The 22,007-nt window shown below is 38.9% G+C and overlaps 1 protein-coding gene across 1 annotated transcript in view; it reads left to right on the forward strand.

Moving 5' to 3' along the window:
* The window catches only part of LOC104163433 (disco-interacting protein 2 homolog C), a gene marked incomplete at its 3' end in the record, with an annotated part of 135,094 nt that overhangs the window by 22,954 nt on the left and 90,133 nt on the right, over positions 1-22,007 (forward strand). Inside the window, exons 3-7 of the mRNA XM_009702442.1 lie at positions 4,398-4,523; positions 5,371-5,580; positions 11,836-11,967; positions 13,310-13,429; positions 14,343-14,540. Coding sequence (XP_009700744.1) covers positions 4,398-4,523; positions 5,371-5,580; positions 11,836-11,967; positions 13,310-13,429; positions 14,343-14,540 — 786 coding nt within the window. The remainder of the gene's footprint in view (positions 1-4,397; positions 4,524-5,370; positions 5,581-11,835; positions 11,968-13,309; positions 13,430-14,342; positions 14,541-22,007) is intronic.

Raw genomic sequence — 22,007 nt, forward strand, 5'->3', positions numbered from 1 at the left:
GATTCAGCATATGGCTGGCCAACCTAAAACAGTGGAGGACAATAGCAGGTAAGGAACTGCGCATTGGTTCCTACTACTGTAGATAGAGGTGGTGATATTTTACTCTATACTCTAGATTTTCCGTTGAGACTTTCTTGTGGAAAAGCCAGGTGCGAAGAGTATAAAGATTTTGTTACCTATAGGAGTGCTTTGAAGGGTCAGGACCTGGAGTCGTTTTATCAGTTGTAACAGTGTAGTTAGAATGTCACAGACTTCTACATGAAAGAACATTTCGCCTAAAAGCATTTTCTTTCCGCTTAGACCGAGGACTTTTTCAGAAGGCTTGAGTGCAACTCCATCAAGGTATATCTATGTTTGAAACTCTGTAAGAAGAAGTTTATAGTAGGTGAGGAATTGTAGCATGCCACACTATGAGGAAAGAGAAGGAGAGGTGGGGGTTTTGTTGATCTTTTTTTTTTTTTTTAAGGGAAACTTCTAATTGTGAGGCATTTCTGGATGAAATCTTCATACTTGAATGATTTTTTTTAGGAAAATTTAACAAGACATCTGTTTTAAAGCAATGCTCAATCACAATATGATGAATTCAGTTAGCCTGAGTGTGCCAAACAGATTCAGAAGACAGTTCAGACACTTTTCTCAGACCTACAAGACAAGGGGCATCACCCTGGCAGAGATGATTTGAAATTCTAATGTGATGTTCTCTGCTGATGCACTGTGTGACATGTGGAGAATACGAACGGCTTTATGCTGATGGGATTTGGGGGGATAAGCAGTTTTCTGTCCCAAGGGAACTTGGATATGTCTTCTTACCCTCATTATACTTTGTCCCAGTGTGTGTCACAAATGTAGTTTCCTTCCTTTAGTGAACAAGGAGCTTGTAATTACTGTTGTATAAATTCCTATTACAAGTCGTCTTGTATTTTTTCAGTAGCTGCTGGGGACAGATTGTGGGCAAGCAGTGGGAGAGAATGGGTCACATACAATATGATGGACACCATAGCCCGTCTTTCACCAAGACAAAGGCAAAGAGCTGCCACACTCTTGCTCAAATTGATGAGAAACAAATCACCAGGCTCACCCTTTGCTGAGGAATGTACGTTTCAGTTTAAGTTTAAATCCATGCTTCATAAAACTATGAGAAGAGATTATTAGTTGTATTTTGGTTAACATTCCTTGTGATACATCAGCAAAGTTGGCTTGTAGATCAAAAAAGCAAAGCTAAAACCTAGAGAAAAGCAAAACGTGTATGGAAAGTGCATACCTGAAGCTGGTATTTGGTGGGAGAAAACCTACTTACTGTTTCTATCTTGCTGTGGTTACAGAATAGATGTTGTAACCCATGAGTTGTTTTCAAGTGTAATTCTTAAGTATCAGCCAGGCTTTCCCTCACCTCTCTGATTTCTCAATACTGTGGGACTTAGTCTCTGGTTATGAATGGCTTGAATGCTTTTCATTAGCTTAACAAGTCCAGCTGTATACAAGACTGTCAAAATAGGTTGAAGAGCATCTTCAGAACCCCTCAATAGGCTTTCATTCAAAAAGATGACCATACAAACTATATAGGCTGTTACTCATTCTTTATGTAATCCTTACCCTTTTTTTATATGCTTAGAGACACTTCGTTTAGCCAAGAGTTTTATTCCTGGGAACATTGTGGAAAGATTTTTCATCCAAGCTTGACTGTTTCTGCTGCCTTTTTTTAATCTGCCCCTAAAAGCCTGTAAGCTCTTGCTGATAGTCCCTGGACCATATCTGGACTGTCTGTCCTCAGCCTTTTCTAGACACACATCCTGGTTTTTTGGGTAGCCTCCATACTCTGAGTAATGCCTTCAGAATAGTTGACCTTGCAGGCTGGGCTGGGAGCAGGTGTGCATGTTCCTTCTCCCCAGTCAGCTTCCCTCTTGTTTATTCAGAGTTTCTTATCTTTTCCATTGTTTTTATTTTCCTGTGGGGTTTTGGTTTTGGTCTTTTTTTTAGCAATCTATAGTTTGGTTTATTCCACAGTAACCCATTACAAATAAACATATCAGGCATGTGCCTTAGTAAGAAAACAATTCAATTCCTGGACTCCCATGAACTCATTTGAAAATCAAAACCCTGCAGTGTTTTTTAATTAAGCTCATGAGTTTAACTTCTTACATCAAAAAAGCATCAGAAAGAAATCAAAGAATTTGCAAGTTACGATTCAGTGTCCAGCTGTCACTAAGCATTTTAATAATGATTTTCTGTCAGCTGTCCTCCTTTAAAAAGCTTTGGAAGAATTTGAGTTACACCTCATCTCCGTCCTGACACTGACAATAAAAAACAATTCTAAGTATAATAATATACAAATAATTCCTCCTGTCTTGATCAGCAAAATTTATCCTCTTCCAGAAATTACTGTAGAGTTTTGGGTTTTTTTAAAAGGGAAAGCTCATTTTTTGCTGCTTGATACCTATTTGCTATCCTTTCAGGAAACCCAAGAATTTTCCCTGTTTCTTGCATAAGAAACACAAACTGTTAGTGAGCATGTTCAGTCCTGTATACGTTATGGGCATTGGTGTGAAGTGAGCAGGTAGGAATTTATCTTGGGGACATGCTGTTAGACGAAGACTTACATTGTTTATTTTCTTAGTCTCATACTTTTCACAAAACTTTTCATCACATTTAATTATAAGAAAGACCTTAAACTTTCTACTTTAAAATAATGACTTGACAGGAGGGAAATTGTTTTCTGGTTTGATGTTATCATTGCGATCTTCCTCCATTTTGGTCCGTCAGCCGCATGGCTCTTTAATTTTTGAGTATGCTTTTCCAGCTTTGCTGTTTGCTTCTCTTGCCTTGGTTTCGCTGATGTGCTCATCCTCTTCATGATTTAAAACAAAAGCAAAAAACAACCCGCAGAAGCAGCTGATAATGTTCTTTTTCTTAGACTTCCTCTTCCCTGCAGTCTTTCTACTGAGAGGTGCTTAAACTCTGGCAGAAAATAGGGAACACCGTTATTAAAAATGAGACATTGCAGCTTATCAACAGAGTGTATCATCTAATGCTTCTAGTCATCCTACTCAGTTGTTACTTACAAGAAGTTACTTATACTGATGTGATCCAACCAACAGCTCTTTAAACAAAGATACATGTACTCTTCTCTTTGCTGCTGCTTTTCTTGGGGAATATTGCCCATTCAGAGCTGCTACCACATCGACACAGGAGTAAATGGGCAACGTGCTGCCAACCCAGGCTGCAAGGGTAATCTTAAACAGATTCAGCAGCAGCAGAAGTGGGATCACTCTGGATTAAACCACGGTGCTCCTACTTCACAAATGGGAATAGCTAAATTATGCACACAACTTGCTGCATTTTCTAAGGCTGACTAACGGTGACTGGTTAAAAGGCAACATCTAATGTGCTTCCAGTTGCATTGCCAGATGGTCAATATGTGGCAACTTCTTTAACCAGAAGTGACTTTTGTTGGCTACCGTGAGTTTTGCATACAGTCTTCTCATGTGCACCTTGTCCCAAACCCATAGAAATAGACAGACAAACAGTGCAAAGGCAGACTTATTTAAATGTATAGTTACAGTAATAATTAAAGAATTTGCACAACACAAAGTCATTATAAAAACATGTCACTGGCATCTTTTAAACATGATAAATGGCCTTTTTCAAACTTTGGAAGGCAGACAGATATCTATACATGTGAAAGGTAGACAAACTCTTCACAGGGGCTGTCACCATGGAGAAGGGATCTTTTGGATGCTTTGGAGTGGGCTGGTGTGAGCTGTGTGTAACATCTGCCTGCAAAGCACCAGGCCTGTGCTCAGGGTGCTTTTTCTTCTCATTCCACCTCAGGCCAACCCTACGTAATACTTGGTTTTCTGTGAATAATGCCAAGTGACAGAGGCAGGAGGAGGATTTGGAAACAGGGGACCTGCTGCCATTTCTGTTATGACATTTCACATACCTCTTACCTTTCAAGCAAATGTTCCTGTTCACTTAGTCTGTGTGACTTTTGTGTAAATTGGAAACCTCATTCATTTAAAAAATGAACAATATTAGTACACCATGTTTCCACTGAAAACAGTAATGGTTGCTGAAGTAACAACTCTTGGTTAAACAGAGGTCCGCTCTGGAGAAGCAGAGCTCCTGCTCTTCAAATACTGTAACACTGTTCTGGGAGTATCATACAGCTCAAAGGGCTTGTTTGTTGGTACAGCACTTTTCACAACAGCTGCTTTTTCTACAGTGAGGAGAACTCACGCAGTTCCTCTGAGATCCTATGCGTTCCTGGCCTTTCATCATTCAATATGCGTTGTCAGCCTACATGCTGGCATACACACAAACCTGCGCACAGGTGCACTGAATGCACAAACAGCTCATTTCTGTCTGAATGCTAGCTTGAAATCTCTCTTTCTTTCCAGATGTCCACACAGAAGCAGTTCAGGCAGCCCTTGCTAAACATAAAGAAAGGAAAATGGCAGTCCCCATGCCCTCAAAACGACGTTCATTGGTGGTGCAAACATCAATGGATGCCTACACACCTCCAGGTGAGCATCTCTGTGTATTTTATGAAAATTTTAAAAATGGTTCTTTGTGCTGCTGTGAACTAATAATCTACCTGCATAGATAGTAACGGAAAAGTCATTTGAAGCACACTGAGCATAACATTAAGGTATGTTTTGAAGACAAGAAGGTGAACTGAATGTTTGCAAAGTCAACAGGGGCAGTTCACATGACTTCTTTACCCTTGGTGATACCTCAGCTTGCTTTGGTCCTTTTGCTCTTATGAGGACCTAACTATAACCAGCTTGTCGTGTTTTATGTGAGTCAAAGTTCCTTTCAAGTTTCTGGTTTATTCCCTAACACTATAATGTAATGTTGTCTTTACAATTAGTTGTGCCATTCCTTTTCAAATTTATCTGCTCTTTTACCTACTAGACTGTGAAAATACCCCACATCTCATGCATTCTCATACTCACTGAATTCAGCTGGGACTCCATTTCTCACTGAGGAGTGGACTTTCTACAATTGGAAAAGTGTTTCACAGACTTTGTGGAGTGAGCTTAGGAAAGTATTTTGGGTATTCTATACCGTTAATACATGGCTGGAGATCTTCAGAAGATTCTCAAGCCACATTATAAAGGAAGACTCTTTTATTGTCTTTATTTTTGTACAATAATACACAAGCCACGACCTTAGAGCAAGAAAACTCTCAGTTAGCAATTGACTTTGTTTCAGGGCTTTCAGTATTGCAGACTTTTCTTATTATGTTTGCCTACCTTAATGAGTTTTCCTTTATGCCAGTTATCTTTAGATTAGTAATATGAACATGCCTTATTTCTATTAAGAAAACACCAAAGCACTGCAAGTTAACAGACTGTTTTTAATTACTAGATACTTCTTCTGGTTCAGAAGATGAAGGTTCCGTACAGGGCGACTCCCAGGGAACTCCCACCTCAAGTCAGGGGAGTATAAACATGGAACACTGGATCAGTCAAGCAATCCACGGCTCTACCACGTCAACCACTTCCTCCTCCTCAACACAAAGTGGAGGCAGTGGTGCTGCACACAGACTAGCTGATGTTATGGCTCAAACACATATAGGTTAGTATATGGACATTTTGAGTATGTCCATTTTAACATGAATTTTGACTCACATTCAGCTGATGCTACTAGATGAAGTCTTACAAAAGTCTTTCCTGTGCTTTTTTTCCTTACCTTTTTTCTATTTACATATATTATATGGAGAGAGAGTCCTATGTTCTTATTTCGGGAGGGGAAAAAAAAGTAGCAATCTAAATTTGGGGGTAAACTTATGTTGTGGCAAACAGAATCTAGCTGTTGGCTCCCAAATATCTTAAAATGTACAATTGCATGACTTCCATTACTTAACACTAAAAAAGGTCTCTGTTGCATCCATCAGTAAGGAAAATCAGTGCATGCAGCATTAGGGATTGCTTGCATTACGAGTTTCCCCTACTGCTGCACCACTTTAGTTACATAGTTTGAGTGATTTTTGATAGTTCTGGTAACAGTAGGTCCTCTTGAACATATTTTTTCTGTCCTTATTTGAATCTAGAATGCTTGGGCTGGGATATCTATCTGTTATAGTCCTTGGGGAAACACTATTATATACCTTCAGAGAAGGGACCTCTTATTATTAGTAGTAGCTTGTTTATATCCTTCGGAAAGATCCTAGGAACTTAAAACTTTCTTTCCACTAGGGCTAAGCTTCACAGGCATTAATTATTTCTGAATATTGTGCCATTGACATTAGTCTTCATTAAAATAAGGCAGCTATTTGATTAGGCATGTGGAAAGCGAGGCTTGTTTTTCCCTGTGTTCTCCAGTAACTGCTGTTTATCCTATGAGGCATCTGCTTTGGTTGCATTCTTGCTGTGTATTTTGGGTTGTCTCACTGAAAATCTGTTGGAATCTATACTGGAACAGATAAAGCAACCTTGCTACTCTTCTACTACACATATGAAATGCCGTTTTGTATGAGTGTTCCTCAACTGATGATTCCTTTTCAAGTATATGTGATGAGATATGTGAAAGCATCTGAAATGTTGCTGATTTTATGTGCTGGAACAGTAGTCTGTATCCCTTTTTCTGTGCTGTGACTATAGCTTGATGTAACACCTGTATTTTCAGATCAGTAATCCTCTCACCATGGTCTGGAATTGCTGAATTGCAGTCAGGGGAAGAATTTGTATTGTATTCTTAAATTCATGCTAAATGAATAGCTTAGAACCTTGGTTTAGAAACACATACACTTCTGAACACATTAATCATTGCATTTGGTTATTTTCTGTGACTTCATCTTGAAACGCTAGAGGAAATTATAACATAGAGAATTAAATTTATCCAAACTCTGAAAGGCTGCATTACTCACATACCAAGTCTTAATGTGTCTTTAAATATAGCTTCTTTATAATGTGACATTTCAGTAATTTTAAATCTGGCACAGTAAGTCTTCTTTTATAATCACTGAGTTTGCGGTAAATAATACAGCATTTATAGAGCTAAATTAAGATGGCAGTATTCTACAGAAGAGGAAAAATAATACTTCTATTTTACCTTGTTGTTGACTAGAAAGATCTCTCCTTTGAAGGAAGCGTTAAGCTTACCTCAGTGTATGCGTATTTTTGTTCATTCTGACAATAAGATACCTTAAATTACATCTGTAGTTGGACAGTACTTGTGATGTGGTAATGTAAAGGTCATTTGGCTACAAAATGTGAGTGATATCTGCTAACAGTTCGAGACGGTGATCTTAAGGTTACCATCAGTCATTGTTGCTAAGATCACTGCAAATGGAAGAGAAGCTGCACAGATGATAACTATAAGATGTATTTCTTCGTGGGTGAGCTGCTTTCCATAAGAATTTGAAATTAAATGGCTCTTTTGTTTCTTTTCAATCCGAGGAAGTGGATTTTGCATTTAAATGTATTCTAAGAGGTAATCCATTTGAAGTATTCCCACAGATAGCCTTGCCTTTTCAGAGGCAGTGTACCAGTGATCATAGATGAACAATCCTCTTTGGTAGGACAGAAGGTGAGAGAGAAGAGTAATCCTGTTCTCTGAAGCTCCTCAGCTACTAGAGACAATATGTTCTTGATCACAAAGAATGTATATTCCCATGGCTTGATATTTGTTTGGTCTGGGGAGTTGTTCTCCAGAGACAGATCAGCTTGTGAGAGAGAAATCATCTGTGAATATGTGAGGACATACTGCCGTACTCTGAAGATGCCAGTTTTCATAAATGCAAATTTAAGGGGCTACAGGAAAGACCTTTAATGGTAACCAAAAAAAGCCTTCAATTCTGATATCCACTATTTGATTTGACCTCCAGAGTCTATCACAGAATCAAAGGGAGATTTTTCCAGTTTAAGTACTGTAATGCAGTCCTGAGAAGGGATTTGATAAAAAGCTTTGGCTATAATATAATCAGAGTTCAGCTTTGTGGATCATTTGGATCATTTACATAGGCTATTATATGCTTTTAATGTTATACTGTTCATTTAATTTGGCTGCTGCTGCTGCTTTATTATAGCCAAAGTTCTAGTTTAGGATAGATACCCTTTAAATATTTATTCTCAGCTTTAAGACACTCAGGTGTCTGTACTAAGCTACAGGGAGAATCTGTAGTTCAGCAGAAGTATCACAATTGTGTTGGTTAATTCTTGAACTTAGAGGTCAAACCAGTGAAATCTGTAAAAAAATTCTAATATTCTGACCCATCTTTTAGTACTGTATATATTTTTAAGGTCTTTAAGCTTTCATTTCTCTGTACTATATGTTTTGGATCTATACATATGTGAAAATCAAGGAGAGAAAGCACATCCCAAAGCTCAGAAAGTTCATGTAATGAACATCACACGGTGCTTACCTATGATTGCAAATTCATGTAACGTTAAGCATCTCACTACAAAATTTTGATCCTATAGGTGCATTTAATGTTTCTTTTATATGCTTCAAATATGTTTCTGTTTGAAAATCAAAGGCCTCTACCCAAATTAAAGGCTACATAGATTTCTAATCAAGTAAATATAAAACCACGTGCCATAAGGCATGACTAATGGTTCTCTCACAACCTTGAAGTTCTGAGGGGGAATATTAACTTATAATATTAGAGACTAAAATCCTGTCACCTGGACATCAATATGGGAGAAACCCAGCTGATGGAAAAAGCTACAGCTCTAACTCTGAATTTCCCTTCTCTTCCCTTCCCTGACAACCAGAAGAGCAACCTTGTTTGGGAGAAAGAGCTACATTTCCTTCATGTGTAGTATTGCGGGGATGATTTTTGAGTTCCCAGAGACTTTTCAAATGCATAATGCTTATGTGTGCTTCCAAACTTCCACTAGAAAGTATTCCTCCACTTCTTTGCTTCTCCTCAGACGTGGGACTCTGTCAATGCACATGCTCTATCCCTATGTGAATGTGCTCTGCATTGTTCATTCTTTCTGATTTTCATGAAATAGGGTAAATTATATTGCTCCAGTGGCAGAAATGAAGAGAACTTTAACTGGAAGCAGCTGTTCTGTCTGTGATCTGCTAATGAAAGAATATTGGAAGAGATGGAAAGAGGAGGTGATGCAAATATGTATGTTTGATGGAGGAAATGCTTTGAAGTCATGCAGCTGTCACAGTTCCTACTTTTTAGTCAACAGATGTGTCAGGATCATTATTCTTAACTAAACCTCAAACAGTGCTTCAAGTTGCCTGACATAAGACCAAGCAGCTCTATCCAGATTGTGTCCATAGTCTAAGCCTGAATTGACTGTTCTGTCCAAAAAAGGGTACATTTCACATAGCATAGCAGTTATCTTTTTCTTTAGAAGTCATTCAGACCAAATTTTGTCTGTATGACTTTGATTTCTCCAAACCTGATTCTGAGAAGGGAACCAACCGGGATTTGTAAATCTAGTGGATGAAACTTACAGCTGTAGATGTTGCCATGATAAGACATCTGTTAAGCAGATACTATAAAGGAACATGACCAGACAAAGCTTAATATTCCTCTTCTGCTGCGTAAGAGTTCTTCTTAATGGAAATGTAAATAGCAGATGGGCAGCCAGGGTGCTAAAACCCTGCTCTTTGGCTAGCCAGTGGTGGCCACCTTGGGAAGAGAGCTGCTTCTAGGTAATTTCAAGTGCTAGTGCTGCTTGTTCGAAAGGAAACCCTTTTACAAAAGAGCAGGAAGCTTCTTTCTCATGTTATTCCACCCTACTCAGCACCATATGTTAGAAAGAAGTATTTGATTTCAAGTGTATAGATCTGAAGGGAGAACACTTCTGCTCTGTTGTGCTTTGGATCACGTATCTTCTCTCCCAGGCATTAAAAAAAAAATTATCTCAGTGCTAAAACCTGAAACGAGATACTTTAACTCCAATTCAGTTTGCCTTGTAAAGTCTGAAAGATGGAAATACTTCACTGGTAAGATGTAAACAATTATAGATAACTTTAAAAATACTTTCTCATGTTACTAATAGCTAAGTACAATTATTTTCTTAGTCATGATCTCCTCTCCTCTTTGGATAGCAAAACTGCATTATAAGTGAAAGATAAAAAGATAAACATCAGCATTTTTTAATTGACTTAGTTATTGAGTAATTCAATCATGATCTATAAAAAACTCTTGCCACTTCGCAAGAAAGGGCAAAAATTATGCTGAGTCTGAAATAGTTGATAATGACAAGACATCTGAAATGAAGACAGTATTCAAACAATTACCAGTATAAGCTTCATTGTCCAAGCTATTATACGTCAGCTGGTCACTTATAGCACAATATAAGGTGTTTGTTTCAGTAAAATTATAACAATGGATGTGATCAGAATCAAAAGGCTCAAGTGGACATTTGTAGGATGCAAGATGTTTTTGAGTTGCATGATAAAACCATCTTGTGTTTTCCTAAACCAGATACTATAGCTGAGTGATAAGTCCTTGTGATGTTCGTGAATATAAACATTAAATAACAACTACAGACACTAATATCATATCTTAATTTTTCATGATGATTGTCCATCAAATGCTACTTTTAAATGAGAAGTATGCAGAATAAGCATCTAATACAGGATTCTGTTACTGTGTGTGTAGCCATAAGAATTAGTTATCTTGTGTTGACGATGGTGCATCAATTTGGGATTGAATGCACAAGAGTTACAGTGATGCAAAGTTCAAGACTCATGAAGATGCTTTGTAATTACTTTTGAGGTGAAATTTACTGTAGAAGTTGGTGTTGTAGTAGAGTTACAGTGCCATAATGCTTATAGGATAGATTTAATAAAAAGCACATCTTGAAAATAGTATTGCAACAAGATGAAGTTTTTCCAGTATTTTTTCATTTTTAAAGACTCTCACCCTATTGTAAAATGAAGCACATTCCTCTTCACTTCAGCAGCAGCAGAATGAAGACCTACCTTCCTTTGTATCTCAGAGGCTGCTGGGGATCATTTATGTCAATTGAAAGAGAAGTTGTTGTTTGCTCATGGTATTTATCTCTACTCTAATGCTGGTAAAAACGTGGGAAAAAAGATGAGACAACCCATAAAAATAGTACAAATACGTAGGTAATACAGACTCAGACTTGAACACATAACAAAACAAACTGTGGTAGCATGCTGAGTTATCAGGCTATGAAGAAGAAAGATTAGCTCTGTGGAATTGTTTAGCAGTGCTGGCATGAGTCAGACCAAATTGTGTTTGCCTTCTGGAAGGCAAGTCTTTGTTATGCGGAAGAATTGAAATAGCTCTGTCTAAAAATAGTAGACAAGCAAGTGGCCATGCAGAATGCAAAGTTCATGTTTCTTTACATTTTATTTCTTTTCCCTGGATTCCAACCCTACTATGATTGATTTTTTTTCCTAATATATGAACAAATCTGTTTATTAGCTAAAATTGGCATATTCAAAATACAGAGGTTATAAAAGTGATATGCATTGGCACTTGCAAGTGATTGACAACATGCTGCGTTCTTTTTATTTAGAAAAAGCAATGCAACAGTCTCTCAGAAGTATATTTGTCTGGGTCTTTTCTATTTGAGGCTATTCACAACTTTAACTTAGTATAAAACTAGATGTCAGTGGAGAACCTACAACCTAATTGTATCATTTTTTTAGCCTGCTACTTACATGATTGCAGATATACAGACCCTGTTTTAATCAGTGGAAACTTTATTTATTAGAATCATGCTGTACATTATAGTTGTATATATTCATTTTGTGCATTAACTTTAACACCTGTTCAGATGTTGGGGAAGAAGAAATCAAATGGTACCCTTTCCTCTACCCCTTGCTTTTCTGCCCTTCAACACTAGAGGTACATGGTTAAACCTTTCAACTTATTTTTCACAGAAAATCATTCTGCCCCTCCAGATGTTACCACTTACACCTCAGAACACTCAATACAAGTAGAAAGACCACAAGGATCAACAGCACGGGTGGCACCAAAGTATGGAAACGCTGAACTTATGGAGACTGGTGATGGTATGTCACAAAGCAAAACTGAGGTTTTTTGAGTATCATAACCTTTTTAGTGGCTACTGTATGCATCTGCTCTTTGTTTCTTCCGGGCACTTTTCACTTATAAACATGTACAAAGTTGTAGCATCTTTACCATCCTAAAATAAACTGGTATAAATGAAGCCGACATAGAGAAATATTTCTTAATCAGCAGAGCTGACTCCCTGTAGAAATTGTTTGGCAAAAGAAAGCAGTGAATCTCTTTATATCTGCTTTTATCATTCTGCCTGGTTACAGCTAGTCTGGTTTTTAAGTGGCAAAGAACTTGACATGCTAGGATGGCTACCTCTGGAAATGTGTTTGAAGTTTTATTTTCTGAGTTTTGGTTTGGTTTTTTTTTTTTGAAAAACAGTTATTTGTAAACCCTTTCTTATTTACTGCTCTTTCCTAAAACTTATTAAACAATATCTCAGCAGGGTGTGGAATTGTCGACCAAGTGTATTGCATCTAAACTTAGTAGCTTCAGCTCTAAGAACCACTTGGTAAAAGTTTTGGAGCCAACCTTATAGAAGGGTAGGAAGTTGAAATTCCTGCAATGCAGTGACAGAAAGCTCTTACTTCAGGAACAGGTGACATGAACGTTGCAGAGGCTTTGCACTTGACTAGAAGGGGGAGGTAATTGATGGAATTATATTATAAAAGTGCCCCTTGCCCCATGCTTCTGTTCAGAATTGTGTTTTTCAAAGTGCTGTATGGGCAAGCACGCTCCCTTTGGAGATTGCTGGCTGGTGGGATTGGCTATAGGGATGTTCAGAGAATACAGGGTCATGCTGAAGTAATACAAAGATGTGAACCATGTTTAAGATGGATACTGGACAGATGTCCACTACAGTGTAAAGAACAAGTCAGAATAAATGATAGGACAGAGCCTATGACCCACACTCCTTGCTGAGCTGCAGTCTAGTCAGACAATGTTGGCATGACCAGTGATTATGGGGAGAGCAAATGCCTGTCTTCTCACTGACCATTGCCAATGCCACCTAGAAGAGTTCTCTAAGGTTATTGACATTTGCTCTAGGGAGGGTTTTTTCACTGTGCTTCTCTCCCTCAGTCTATGTGCTGTTTCCCCTCTAATTTTGCAAGCTCACTCTGACATTGTTGTATCGTTTTTCTTTAAACTAGACGTCATTGTTTCTTTTTGCTGAAATGATCTTAATGTCTTAATGTTGAATACTTGAGTCACGATATGGCATGAAACTGTAGTTGTGGTGGCCTTGCAGTCCTAGACTTTTTCTTACCCCACTTAACATCTGGTGGCGTTCAGCATAGCAGTCGACTGATGTCTCCATTGATCCCTGTCCTGCAGGAGTACCAGTGAGCAGCAGAGTGTCAGCAAAGATTCAGCAGCTGGTCAATACACTAAAACGACCCAAACGACCACCATTACGAGAGTTCTTTGTAGATGACTTTGAGGAATTGTTAGAAGGTAAAATGACTGTTTTTCAAAAGGTTTGGGGATCTCTTATTAAAACTCTGTAAAATGTTTGTCTCGCACATTGACTTTCTAGAAAGCTAAGTAAGCCCTCCCTGTACTGGCAAGTACCAAAAAGCATCGTGTTCAGTGGAATCTGCTTGTAGTGAGCTTGGACATAGTGCTGTAGAGTCAAAAGGTTCTTTTGTTTGCTCAGCTCCTGGTTCTGCTTGCAAAGAAACGAGACAAGAGTGTGGAGGGAAGCTTTGCTTTGAGAACATTCAGCTGTGGGTTACAGCCATTGCTTTTGAACACCAATATGAGAAAAACTGCCAGTGAGGGAGCATGTTAAATGTTTTACACATCCTTTGTGTAACAGAGAAGCATTGAAAAAATGAGCTAAATGTAAGATAGAAACAAGGATAAAGTCAATAAATGGATTTTTTTTTTTTAAAGAAGCCAGTGCTTTGAGAATTAAGATTTACCAGGATGTGGAGGTTTAAATAGTCTTCATAGTAATTTATAAGAAAGCACTGTAACAGAACATAACTTAAATCAATCTGTTACTGATGACTTGTTAAAGTACCTTTTTTCAGTAGTTCTGCAGTTCCTCTCATTACTGCATTTTTGCCAGGAAAAAGTATTCTCCATCTCTCTTTAGGAATAAATATATGCATGCTGCCTCAGCAGTTTCTTTTCCTGCTTGTAGAGTTAGTGTACGGATAAGCACGTGCATTCCTGAGATGTTTCAGTTGCTTCATCTCTGTTAAAGTTAAAAGTTAATTATAGTGTTATATGCTTCTCAATACCTTCTAACATGTTATTATTTTCAGGATATTTTGCAAAGGTAACTTATTCTCTTGGTTACACAGGTATACACAAGGTATAGAATTTACATGGTAACTGTGTATCTTTTCATAATCATAAGTTCAACAGCCAGATCCAAACCAGCCAAAGCCAGAAGGAGCTCAGATGTTGGCTATGCGTGGGGAACAATTAGGTGTGGTTACAAATTGGCCGCCTTCTCTGGAAGCAGCTTTGCAGCGATGGGGGACCATCTCACCGAAAGCTCCTTGCCTAACCACTATGGATACTAACGGAAAACCACTGTATATTCTCACTTACGGTGAGCACTCTTCAAGCTCCTTGTGATTTTATATATTGTATAGAGTGTCTGTATGTATAGTAAATGCATAAATATACAGTGAAAAAAGCCCTCTAATGATGCATCTGTTCCATTTCTGAGTCGGGTAAGACAGTTCTGAAGCTATTGGTGTCTGAGTGTGGATTGCTGAGATGTTATAGTATGATTTGTTTCACAAAGAGCAAAAGAGCTGAAGAGATACACCCATGGAATCACAGATCATAAATTAAAACCACCTTTTAAATAGAAATACATCCTGGGGCAAATCTTCCTGAAGATTAATGTCTAAATCCATTGCTCTTGGATATTGCCCAGGCTTTGTTCTGCAAAAGCAGAACCTGGCATACAAAATTCACCAGCTTCCTGAAGAAGTTAAAATAGGATTTTTTCCTGTGTTCTACTGACATTGTAGTAAGTGTGATTTGAATTATTCCTCCTGATATGTAGTTGTACAGCTAGCAAATGTACCCCCTTGAAATAGATTTGCCAGGATATATTTTGGTGTGATCTTTGGTACGTTGATATAGTTCGATGTGTACTGCCTGACAATCTATTGCAACCAAGGAAGGCCAAATAAAAATAAACATAAGGATATTTCTGACAAGTAACTCCCATATAGCTTCTAATCTTGAGATGTTCAGGGTACATTTGGGAGATGTTCAAAGGAATTACTACGAATAACTGTCAAACTTTGAAAGCAAGTTGGAACATTTCTGTATGCTATTGATATGGGTATAAAAAATGATTTTGCTTTTTTTATTTCTACCTTCTCAGGGACCTAGGGTTCTGTGCAGAGAATGTTTATACATGCTGTGATATAGATGCCTGTCTGTTGTGTTCAGTGCTGAATGCTCCTTTCCATTCAGGAGTCAGGCTGAGTGATGGTCCCTGCCTGAAAAGATGTCTGCTGCAAGTTTGGCATTGCAAATATAGTTAAAGACTTTTAAAGTGTAACAGAACCTTTGCAACTGAAGGTCATGCATGAAACATTTTCCCTTCAGGTACCTTAGAGTTAAGAAGTTATTTAAATTAGGGGGCAAACATATGATTCACCATTGATCAATGTTTTTCTTCCTTAAGGACATTTACTTGGAACTAGAGAAGAATTTTAAAGTTTGCAATTACATGTTTGCAGAAGGGCAATTCATATCATCTACTGAATGTCCTAAATAAATTGAACAGGAAAGGAAATTAAGACGTTAGTGAGAATCAGACCATGGGATTTTGTCCAGAGAGTCTGAGCATATGTGCTGCTTTGCCTGAAGGGCTGTAGGCTGAGCAAATCAACCTGAGGAACTCATCCATGTGGCTCACGGAGCCGCCTAGCCTGCTTCTCTGTCCTAAGCTAACTCTTTCCAAACCCCTCTTCTGAATTGTTCAAATCCTGAGAAATGGGAGACTAAAATTCTTATTTTCATTACTTTCATTTGGCAGCACTCTAGGATATGGTTTTTGCTGTTGCCTTTCAGTAGCTTCCTGACATCAGAAAAAAATCAGTTCTTTTTTTTTTTTCCTTTTTTTATAGATAAAAGAAATTACAAACCAAGACATTTCATAAGAGATTTAGTGAATTCTTCTCTGCTAGCTATATTTCAAGCTGACGTTCTTCTTCATCGGAAATGTCCATTTACTGTGCCATAGCAGTTTTCATTTGAATAACTGCTTTTGAAATATCATTAACATTACAGCCACCTGCCATTTTATTGGTGACTTTATGAATGATTTTGCTGTAGCTATTCCATCTTTCATGTCTGTAATATTTTCTAGCAATTTTGGGCATGGCATTTTTTGAAGTTGAACGTTAATAGACATTAAGCCTTGAGCCCAGCAAAGACACTCTTATTCGTGAATTTTTATCCCTGTGTGTAATAAACTTCTGAAAGATGAACTTAACCCACAATCCTGCCACGTGGTATTAATGCGACATTTCATTTCCTTGTGTGCATGCTATGATCAGATAACTAAAACTTTAAAATATCAACATTGAGGACTTTCAGTAGCTTCCAAGTTTGTACCTCACAGTTACTTTCAGGTTCTTTGCCAATTTAAGGAAATACCGTTGGCAGGATTTTTCATATCTTCAGTGTTTTGAGAAATATTCAAGAGTTTTAAGAATAATTGTAAGTTTCTAGAGGTTCTTCGACACATTACCAACATGATCACTGTGCATCTCGTCTTGAATATTTTACCTCTGTTTACTGTTTCTGCTTCAGTCTCTTCTCACATCCTCTTGTATCTTCCTGGAAATGCTCTTTATTCATCCTCCAACTTTCTGGTTAAGAGGAGGCTTCTACATAATGTCTTTTGATCCCTACTTTTTTCATACACAGCATCTTCTGCAGTTTCTCATCTCTGAATGGATGAATTGCAGGTTTGCTTGCATATTCCAGACTTTTTTCCATCTTTCCAAACTGTGTTCCAGGAGCGTGTCTGTAGCTGTCAGCTAAGTCATAGCCCCTCTGAGTAGTCATTCTTACTCCCTTCACAGCAAGCATATTTATCCCCTCCTTTGTGGATCATTGTAGACAATATTGCCTTCCTGCTTGTCACTTGGACTGTAACTTGAGTATCATACATGACTCGGCTATTTCTTCAGTTTTGTACAGCCGTTCTCTGTCCAAACCTCGCAGATTATTTTGGGAGCAAATCTTTTCAAATGCAGACCTTTTGCTGCATCTACATGGTGAAATCTCATCCCATCTGTCACCTTAGTCTTGATTCTTACAGCAGGCCCCCTCTCTGACCCTGAAAAATGCTGTGTTGGCCTGTTGCATCTATCCAGGATGCTTTCATACTTCCCCTTGGTGGCTTTGTATGCATGGACTCTCTGAGAGTCCACAAAATTCTCCGTCTCCAAAGCCTTCCTCACAACTCATTTGCTGTCCTGTCCAGAGACATCTGAGAATGGTCAGACCGATGATCAAGCTATGATAGGCCGTGGCAGACAGTGGTAGATTGGTGTGATAAGACCACCTTGTGTGGTTTCCTGGAATTAATTTCACTGCCTAACTGACTGATGTGGATATGATACAGTTAGTGTGGATTTAGGTGGTGGGTTCTCTAGATGATGACACGCTGTTGTACCGTAAGGGGAACTAGCTTAAAGAAGTTGTTCTTTCAACTGTTGCTTAAAATCGTCTCTGCCTTCCCATTCCTCTGCAGGAATTCATCTAATTTGTAATGTCTTATATCTCCTGTGTCTTTTTTTTGGCATGATTTTTGAGTTTTTTGTCTTCATAGCAAGTCAGGACTGTTTTCCTCCTGTGTCTCAGATTTCCGTAGACAGAAGAAATGAATAACTGCACTTGTACACTTGATCTTTTTTTCAAGCAAGTTTTTGATGCCTCAGTTCTTGAAGTTCTTTTCAGTGCCCCAGTTGTAATCTTTATTTAATGTACTCAAAACTCTTCAACTCTTTCTAGTGAATGAAACACTATGAATATTACTTATTTCTCAAATATTTTGTTCCTCTGGGAGCTTGGTTAAGTGGAGAACATCTTAGTTTTCACAATCCCTTTATAAATCAAATCACTGAATATGCATAAATTGAAATGTCTGAGATATGGGAAGGAAAGATGTCTTTATCGGGTTTTATGTAAGTCTGAACTCTGACTAGAAACCTAATACGTGCTTTGAGGAAAAGGAAGGCAATTTCTGGCTCAGACGAAGTTAATCAGAATAGTCAGGCATCTGGTTTTGGTATTGTTGGTATTAATAATGAAGTGCTTAGTGATTTCTTAGAGGAGAAACGCGAATAAAGGACAATTAAATCCTATATAGTACTTATGCTATCACAGTTACTTTTCTTACTTAAAATGATTATTTTAAGAAAAATCAGAAAGGCTGGGGAAAAAGTAAAAAGCTGGAATTAATTTGGGAATGAGCAAGTTTTGTGAACATTATTAAAAACAACAAAGCGAGTACCGGTTAACTACATCTGATTCAAAGAATCCCATTTCCTTTATCTAACATTTTCAGTAATCAGATTTTTTCAAAGCCATTTTCAATAGCTGTGATGTATTGTTTCCCACGTCAGAGGCCCATTGGAGACAGCAAGGCTAGCAAAAAAGAGCAGAGAAGACTCTGGATAGAGAATTATTTTTTCTTTACCCATTTGGATTCTGTGGAGAAAGAAATGCCTGAAAAATGGCATGTTTTTCAAATGCATTGCCCATAAAAGAAAAAACCTCAATGCAACTGTAAACCTTTTGAGGCCAAAGTCATGCTGCCTTAGCAGAGGTGATGTAGCTTATATTGGGGATGATCTGAGCTGGCTGAAACTTAACAACAGACCAAAGATCGCCAACCCCAACCATGGTGTATCTGGTGCGCGACCTGGCCCCCCACGTCCTCTGGCTGCGACAATGTCCTAGGCCAGGAATCTCACAATTATCAGGAGGAAAGAGAGGGAACTGAGACTCTTTAACCAAGTAGCTAGATAACCAGGCTGTCATCTCTGAAATAACTCAGTGCTTGCAGAGGTGTGGATAGTCATGGTTCACGTCCCTAGGTAGATATCAATCTTGTGATTGTTTAATACTTTAAACCTTTATTTATTTAATAAAAAGACAGAAAATTACTTTAAAAAATCTATATTACGAACTATGATTAAGACTGGAGTATCAAGCATGGTAATAGTAACATTACCTGTATTCTGAGTATGTCTGGAGTCTTTTATTCTCTGCAACAGAACATTTTTGTTCTTTTTCCTTTGGATTTTTTTCTCCCAAAAGACAACAACTTCATTTGCTGCTCAGGATAGATCTAAAGAGTTTATGAAGAAAGGGTTAACAGAGCAGCAGAACTGTGACTATTAGTTTGCAAAGCAGAAAAAGTGCCTCTTTACCTGCATAGCATTAGAAAGTTTGCCATTTACACCAGATTTAACAAATACTTTTGTTTCTATTTAATATAAGAAATGTCATACTATGATATTGAGAAAATGAATGTTTGACAAAATTATTTGCAGTTAAACTTTGGCAGTCTCGCAATTGCTGTGCACGGAGATTGGTAAGCGACCACTCGTTTGGGTTTGTTGAGTTAGTGCTGTGTGGTTCTGAGTAATGTCCTGAAGATGATAAGGAAATTGATTGTGGTTTGTTTTCTCTCTGAATTTTCTCCCTGATACAACTTTTCTCTTATAACCTTCTTTACATTCAACACAAACATATAGTCCTTTTACAGATTTGCAAAGGAAGAGGAAGGGGAATTACTTCATTGTCATGTGGAAAGCATCTAATTTTTGTTAACTGATTGCTTTTTATGTGGCTTTTAAGAGCTGATAGTTTCCTTTGCCCTCATAACGTGTTGCTTAACCAGATGGAACTGGCTGTTAACTCACTCCAGCTTGCTAAATTTTAGTTGGTAAAAGATACTGCCTTCTGAATAGACTGTTAAAAAAAGAACAAGACTGAATACAAGTGAAATGTAAAATATGTGGTTGCTGGTGTAGAGTTGCTACTATTCAACTAAATCAGAATTCCGGTGGTAAAAGAAAAGGGACATGCCCCACACAGGTGCTAACAGTGTTTGTCACAGCTGCCAGAAAGCGAGATGCTGTTTTCCGTCCTGTCCTACTGAGAATATCTGCATACGCGATGTCTGCCGGGTATGGCAGGGATTCAGAGGCATAGCGGTACTTGCTGATACTTGCTGGGTAGTGGGAACACTCAGCTTAGTTTGCAAGTGTGTGAAGAGCATTAAGGACCTCCCTGCGTAAACGCTGCTGCTAGGGGAGGCGAGTCTGGCAGCAGTATTCTGGGCAAGGGGCAGAAGTGGCTAAGGAAGATGCAGTCATCTTTAGAAGATTTATTTCAGTAAATGCTTATGCAATTATAAGTTAGGCAATGATAGATACAGAGAAAAGCTTAATTTTTTACCATCTTATGGAGTTATACAAGAAAGCGGCACCACAATTAGCAGCTTGATGGGAGGCAGGAACAAGGTTATAATTTGTAGTAGCGGCAAGGTGTGCATTAACTGGATGTTGTTGGGTTTTGTTTTCCAAAATCAGCTTGGGAAACTCTTCTGTGGACACCTACCAGTCTGCTTTGTTTGGGAGACAGTTTTGTGACCTGAAAACTTAGGGTTAATTGAGGTACCTAAACATCTAGTGCCCTATGTTACCCACGATGTGTGTGTGTGTGACTGGCAGACACAGCACAAGGTCTGCAGAGCTCAGCCCCTTTCTGGAGGGTACCCTTGTGCCTGAAACACCACTGCACCCTCAGATCTCTCACTAATGACTTATTTTTGTAGATGAGTCACCAATTCTTCCATTTTTAAATGCAAGAAAGTAGCTGCTCATGTATGGCTGGTGAGCAGATCAGAGCCTGGCAGGGACAAATCCTGTCCCTGGTGAGGCAGGTATGAGTGTTATTCCAAAGGATCCCACTAAAGCAGAGGCACGGGCAGGAAGGTGAAGAAGAGGGCTCACGGGGTCTGGTCTTTACCTGAGGAGACAGCGGGGAAGCAGCAGTGCTGCTCGAGGTTCCTGTTGGCCTGCAGGCAGGGCTGAGGGCAGCTTTCTACTGCGGCAGCATGGCTAGAAGAAAGGAGCTCTGGGACTGAGCTGAAACAGGGACTGGTCCACTCACTACTAAATGAAACTGTTGCTTGAGTTTCCTACATCTGCCCTCCTGTCTTCAAGCCAACTTATTAGAAGATTAATGACTGTGTGTTTATCTGAGGAGGTGCTTCGTTGCACTCCGGCTGAGGACAATGGGGCATATCCTCAGCAGCCCCAAACAGTCAGATTTCTGCTGTAGCCCATGTAACAAAGATAGTTGACCCCTCACAAGGATCGGCCCGGCAGCGCTAAGCCCTGTCTCAGAGTGAAAGCCTTGGATGAAGCACAGCTGGCCTCTTCACCACGACCTCCCTCTCCCACTGCGCAGATGTGGCACTGTATGGAGGTCGCGGCAAGGTCGCAGCATTGGGATTTGTGGGAGAGATTTTAGCAATCTGCTTTTTCCCAGCAATGCCTAATCTCTCAAGTTTGCAAGGAAGAATTACACTGAATTGCAACCTAGGCAAAACCAAGGAAGGAAGTACTTCAAAGATTTCCTTCTTTATAACATCGTCTGTTACTGAGGGCTTTTATCCTGCAGTGCTTGAGTCCTTTGTGTTTCTCAGTGATGTTGGGGGGTCCGAAGAGCCAGGGTGGCAAAATAAACACACAGTTCAGTCCACCTCTGGTCAGAAGCTTGTGCCCCATCCAACAGCCACCGATCTAGCCCTGATGATTCATACATTCCTGGCTCCAGCTACTGGATTACTGCTCCCTTTGTAGCCCTTTTTTTATTTATTTTTTGGAACACAGCTATATACCTTGGAAGAAAAATGAAGGGCTTTCTGTTGAACATAATCCAGTTCAAGATCTGCATGGACTTTGCCTGCTTACAAGGGTACCTTGCAGGCTCTGCCTGCCCCCGGCTGCTGCTGCCCGCA

The sequence above is a fragment of the Cariama cristata genome, unplaced genomic scaffold (assembly GCF_000690535.1).
Source record: "Cariama cristata isolate BGI_N322 unplaced genomic scaffold, ASM69053v1 scaffold10666, whole genome shotgun sequence".
Classification (NCBI taxonomy): domain Eukaryota; kingdom Metazoa; phylum Chordata; class Aves; order Cariamiformes; family Cariamidae; genus Cariama; species Cariama cristata.